Here is a 6,026-nt window from a genome sequence, read left to right on the forward strand (position 1 = left end):
CTAAGAAAATGACCTGATTGGAGAGAAATTGTACGTCCTGGTGCAATCCGTTTTGCAACTATGTATATCACATTGAAGAGTATCTTTGACCATAAAAAGGATTTGCAAGCATTGGTTGTAGATTCATTTTTCACTTGTCACAAATTAGGAAGGATTGCTACTGGTAAAGGTGTGAGTGCTATTATTTTGGATTGCAAATTTTGGGATATTGCTTTACTGCATGTAAACTTGTGGGCCCTCTGATTAAATTGTGAGGCTTGTTGATGCTGATGACAAACCATCTTTGGGATATGTTTATGAAGGAATGCTAAGGTCAGAAGATGCAATTAAAGAGATGTTTAGGCAAAACAAGACTGCATATCAACCGTACACAGATATTATCAACTCAAGATGGGACAAGCATTTGATGAAAGATCTTCATGCGGCAGCTTACTTCCTAAATCGTTCATTCTTTTTTAATAAAAATTATAAAGAAGCACCTGATGTTATGCGAGGTTTGCTTGATCTTGTTACCTTGTATTGCAAGTGTAACAATTTGGATTCATTTGAGACAATGAAAGAAATACATTTATATAGAGATCGGAAGGAAAGCTTTGATAAACCAGAACCTATTCGAGCTGTATCTAAACTTAAGCCTGGTAAGAATAGTTGAATATTTGTTTAATTAATAGTAACTTGTTTTATGCTCTTATGTTCTTAATTGATAACTTCTAATATGTTATGGTTTTATAATTGGTAGATGAATGGTGGAGGTTATTCGGTAGCTCTACTCCATGTTTACAAAAGATAGCTGTTCGCATTCTTAGCCAAGCATCTGCGGCTTCTTCTGGGTGTGAGAGAAATTGGAGTCTTTTTTACCAGATTCATAACAAAAGAAGAAATAGATTAGAGCATGATAGACTGAATGACATTGTTTATGTTACTTATAATTTGCATCTTAAATCCAAGTAATATATGTTTCATGAAATATCATATTGTTTCATACGTAATTTTTATCATAACAAATTTGTAAATTATTAATTTTTCATATATTGTATTTAACTTGTTAGGAAGGAAAAAGAGAAAAGAAAGCAAAAGATACAATATGATCCAATTGATTATGAAAGCATCAATCTAGTTGACTTTTGGATGACTGAAGAGGTTATAGAGAAAGAGTCTAATCTTCCTAGTAATGTGGATAACTTATTGCGTGAATATAGTATTATAGTTTATTTTCTAATGATTTATTAGAATGTTGTTAGTTTATAATGTAATGATAACATGTGTATTTTATTAAGTGAAATTGATGATTATTTATATCAAAGTGACGGTGGTAACAGTGATCTTTATGCTACATCTCTTGATTCTTCTACTCAAGAGGGTGGAAATGAAGGTGAAGATGATCTCAGTGAAACAGATTTGTAACAAGTTCTTGCGGATTTTGATGATTGATAAATCATGATGTTGGGATTTAATATTTAGATATATTTTTTTACTATTTAACTTTTGAGCTTAGATTTTGATAATATCATATGGATTTGGTTGATGATATTTTATGTAGTGTTTTAAATTTTAAAAATATTTTAAGATTTATATTAGACTATAATTATATTTTAGAATGTTTATTTATAATTTATTTATTATTCTATTTTAAAATAATTTTTCTAATTGAACCACCAGTTAAACTAATAAACCAATAAATTAGTGACTAAAACAATTTAATAACCGGTCCGATTTTCAGAATCTTACTGTTTTGTACTTAGTCTATCAGTAAATATTATACTTATTGATGGAAAATTTTGATTCTGAGGTGATAATATTGTTATAAATGCAGTTGCCTGATTATATGAGACAGCAATAAAATATATCTTTTTTTTTATCAAAACAGTTGTTTGGCAAGTTTGTTATGTTTCTTATAATTGTATTACTACAGAAATTTTGGAGAAAAAATAATAGAAAAAACACAAAAAAAAAAACAAAAATTGAATTTCTGTATTTATTAAAACATAATTTTATGTAGTGAAAATTTTTAAGTTTTATAATTAAGAATAGCTATATTTTTATTTTTTTATATAATTATTTTGTATTCAGCTTCATAAATTTCTATTTTTTTTATCACTAACACTTCTTTTATTTTAATTTTAGAAATAAATTTCTTATAACGGATGTTTAGAAAAACACTAGAATTAAAAAAAAAAAACAAAAAATTTATGGATGAAAACATTAAAAATTTATAGATTTTTTTTATTTTTTGTTTCTCCTCTTTTATAATAAATATATAAAATTTTATAAAAAATACAAAATTTGTAAACAAAAATACAAAAATTCTCTCTTTCTGGTTTTCCTCTTTCACATTCTCCTTTTTTTTTTCTAAGAAACCAAATTAACAAACAAACGTAACAGCAATAATACCAGCAATATGTAGAAGAAGAAGTGTTTGAAATATGTGATTTAGCGTGAATATTTTTATTAAGCTAACAAATTATTAAATCAATCTAATTATACTTCATTATCAAAAAGACTTGGCTTGTTTACTAGACTAAAACCGGTTCGACTATATATATATACAACAATTATTTGTGGAAGCCACCTATGTCACGCATACTCACTCACATGCGTGACTAGAACAGAAATAGTTTACTATTCAACAATGATCAATCCGTCATTTTTTACTTTATTGAATTCTGTCACACCAAATATATCGTTTTCTAAATCATTTATCATCATTTATAGACGATAAGACAAATAAGGAATGGTGATAACTAATAAGCAAGCAAAGTGCTAAACGACTAGTAGTTCTTTTAAATATCGGTAGCATTGGGCTTCTTTTCTCCAGATTTTGGAGAGCGAAAGTTATTAGCTTTTTCTTGTTTTACTTTCAGTTTTGTTTTATTCTCTCTCTCACCGAGAAACTCTACCATTTTCCAACATAAATTTGGCATTTCATTAATAGATAGAAAACTCACCGCACATTTTAATTGGAGATATATTTTTGAGTATTCTCTCTCTATTTCCAGTGTATTTAAGTGGAGATATATTTTTGTGTATTTGTTTTTAATTATATTTATATCTATTATATATTACTAAATTTACAATCAAAATATATTACATCTTATTTTTTATTATAATTGAAATCAATTTTTTTTTAAATTAAAAAATTCTTCCCTCTTCATTGCTAATTTTATAACCAAAATATGTCATGTAAGACCCAAAACCTTTGAAAAGTCTTATTATGATCAAGTCTCAAATCATATAGTTGTTTATAGCCTTAATTTCAGAAATTATTTTATTAAAGATAATTAAGGCAAGTTTTGATTTATTGAATTTGAAATAAGTTATGATTATTATCCAATTTTATAATAATTGAATTATTTTCTATATTTAAATCACAAAGTTGGTGGTTGTGAAATAATAAGGATTTTTATATGATCTTGGACTAAATAATTAATATTTTAGAATATTGATACTACTGTTTTGAGAAAATAAAGGATTTAAGTATATTATTTCTAATTTTTGGTTTTGAACATTTTATTGAAAATAATTTGTACAATTGATGAGCAAATAGTATTTTTATACATTATTATTGTTGAATTAGAATTTATTTCTAATTACTATATTATTCCCAATTTTATTTAAATTTACCAAATTGTCCCTAACCCTAAATTTCAAAAATGAAACCCTAGTCCTAGTGACCCAGCAGCCACCACCCAACCCCCTTCACAGCAGCACACGGTTTCCTTTCCCATTTCCATGAAAGGATCCACTACAAGAAAAAAGGCCTATGGCCACGCTTTTTTCTTGCCACGCTTTAAAAGCGTGGCCAAAAGTGGTCAATGGCCACGCTTTTATGAGGGTGGCGATAGATTAGAGATTTGGCCACCTTTTTTTTGCCACGCTTCAAAAGCGTGGCGAAAAGGATCAACGGCCACGCTTTTATAAGGGTGACAATTGATTAGAGAAACGGCCACGTTTTAAAACTGCCACGCTTCAAAAGCGTGGCCATAGAGAGCAACAAGGACGTTTTAAAAGCGTGGTGAAAGGGTTTCATTAAGGCCACGCTTGGAAAACGTGGCCATATCCTGGTCCTCTTTTGGCACGCTTTAAAAGCGTGGCCAAAAGATTTTTTTCTGCCATGCTTCGAAAGCGTGGCCGTAGAGAAAAACAGTTACGTTGTAAAAACGTGGCAAGAGGGTCCCCAACCCATTGACACCAACCCGACCCGCAACCCGGCCCGCAACCCGGTCCCCAACCCGTTAGACACTAACCCTAATCTTCTTTTCCCTTCGAAACCACACTCGCCTGGAAGAGCTCCTTCGCCCTTCGCCCTTCGCCCTTCGCCCTCGTCACTGTTCATACTCTTCATACTCTTCATCTTCTTAATCTTCATCTTCTTCTTCATACTCTTCATCTCTCTGTTCACCTTCAAGCTCCACCAAACATGGGCGACGGCAAGGTATCCGCGACGCTCTCTTCTCCTCCAAGTCCTCCGATTCCAAAGGTATGATCTCTTCACCAAACCCTAATAAGCCCAAAGAAAGCTTCGGGACTACTCTCTCACTCTCAACTCCATCTTACGCTGTCACTCTCAACTCCCATCTCTCAACCCTGGAAGAGCTCAGATCCCCGCCGTCACCAGCACCGTCCTCGCTGCGCCATTAGCCTCCCCTCTGCCTCGTCTCCCCCTCGTCACTAGGGTCACCCTCCTCACCGATCTCCTCTGCATCGTCAGTGTCGTCTCTCTCTCTGCTCCCAACGCTAACTGCAATGTAAGTCTCCTCAGTCAGATCTGTTCTCTTTGAACTTGATTTCTCCCATGGATCTGATCCTATGTTAATTTGTTGTTTTCTTATTTATTGACCTGCACTTAGGGCTGACGACGAACCCGTTGATCAAAAGAGATATCTCGAAGACTCTTGCAAACCAAAGTGTGTCAAACCATTACTTGAATATCAGGTATGGATTCCCTTACTTTTGTTGCTTTTTCTACAAGATGGCTTCTGGAATGGCAGAATAGATAGATTCAAAGATTTAGGAAAAAATGGTAAAACAGTACTAGGAAATGAAATGCTTATATTTTATACCTTAGGTTCTGCCTTCTTATATGGATGATGTGAGTTGGTTATAATTTTTTACTGAACCATATAATCTAGAAACAAACAAGAGATGCTACCATTCTTTCATTCTGTTCTTCAATTGCCTTCCTTTTTCTTCCTTCTGTGCAGAGGGTTGCCATGGCGATTTCTCCATCTGGTATAAACCCGGCAGTTGGCTCAAAACTCTCTCCTGGTTCTCCAGAGGCTCTTACACTAGCCAACTGGATCTGCTGCAGTTATAGGCAAGTCTGCATCTGTTGTATTGTGTTCAAGCTTTATTGTTGAATATTCATTCTTGAAAAGTATCTAATGATGCCCTTCACTTTTGTGTTCTTTTTTCTTCTAATAACAGTTATTATTTGGGGGCAGAGTTGCTGAGATTTGATTCTCTCATTGGTGAGTCAGTGCTTAAACATTTGTGGCATCATCAGGATGCCATTTTGTGCTGTTCTTTGAAGGTATGGCAGATGTTTTGTTCATAGTAGAGTTCATCATTTCCATGAAGCCTTTAATTTAAGATATATATGATTCTCTGTTTGGATCGTAGTCGGTGCCGATGTCCAGTGTTTCTCCGCGAGCCCAGAGCCACTACTAGACCCTGTTTTACTGTGCACCCACCCTCTGCCACTGTCGCTACCCCAGCGCCACCACTAGGCCGCCACCGTGTTGCTCCGGCCATTCACTCATCATCATCAATCTTTCCCTTCCTTTCCCCTGTTCCAATTTCCTGCTTCCCAGGTTCCCCTTTCATCTCATTCAATCTGGTTTAGCTCATTCTGTTTAGCTTGTTTAGTTCAACTAATTTAGTTTAGTTGAATTAGGTGGTTAGAGAATCTGGACTGGTTAGTGGATGTAGGTTTTGTTTTGTTTACTGCTGCTGTTCGGAATGAATTTGTCTTTCCTCTGAATGTTGCCCTGGATGAACTTGTTTATTGTGCTGTTTTGGTGTTGAAT

General features: G+C 33.6%; 1 protein-coding gene across 1 annotated transcript; it reads left to right on the plus strand.

The window, feature by feature from the left end:
• The first annotated feature begins 304 nt into the window (after positions 1-304).
• On the plus strand, positions 305-1,404 carry LOC148562129 (uncharacterized). The gene is made up of 3 exons (XM_088490818.1): positions 305-638; positions 740-947; positions 1,278-1,404. Exons 1-3 carry the CDS (start codon positions 305-307, stop codon positions 1,402-1,404), a joined length of 669 nt encoding a protein of 222 aa, XP_088346944.1.
• Positions 1,405-6,026: the final 4,622 nt, after the last annotated feature.

This window comes from Arachis ipaensis, chromosome B6, assembly GCF_059453495.1.
Source record: "Arachis ipaensis isolate K30076 ecotype BB chromosome B6, ASM5945349v1, whole genome shotgun sequence".
Taxonomy (NCBI): domain Eukaryota; kingdom Viridiplantae; phylum Streptophyta; class Magnoliopsida; order Fabales; family Fabaceae; genus Arachis; species Arachis ipaensis.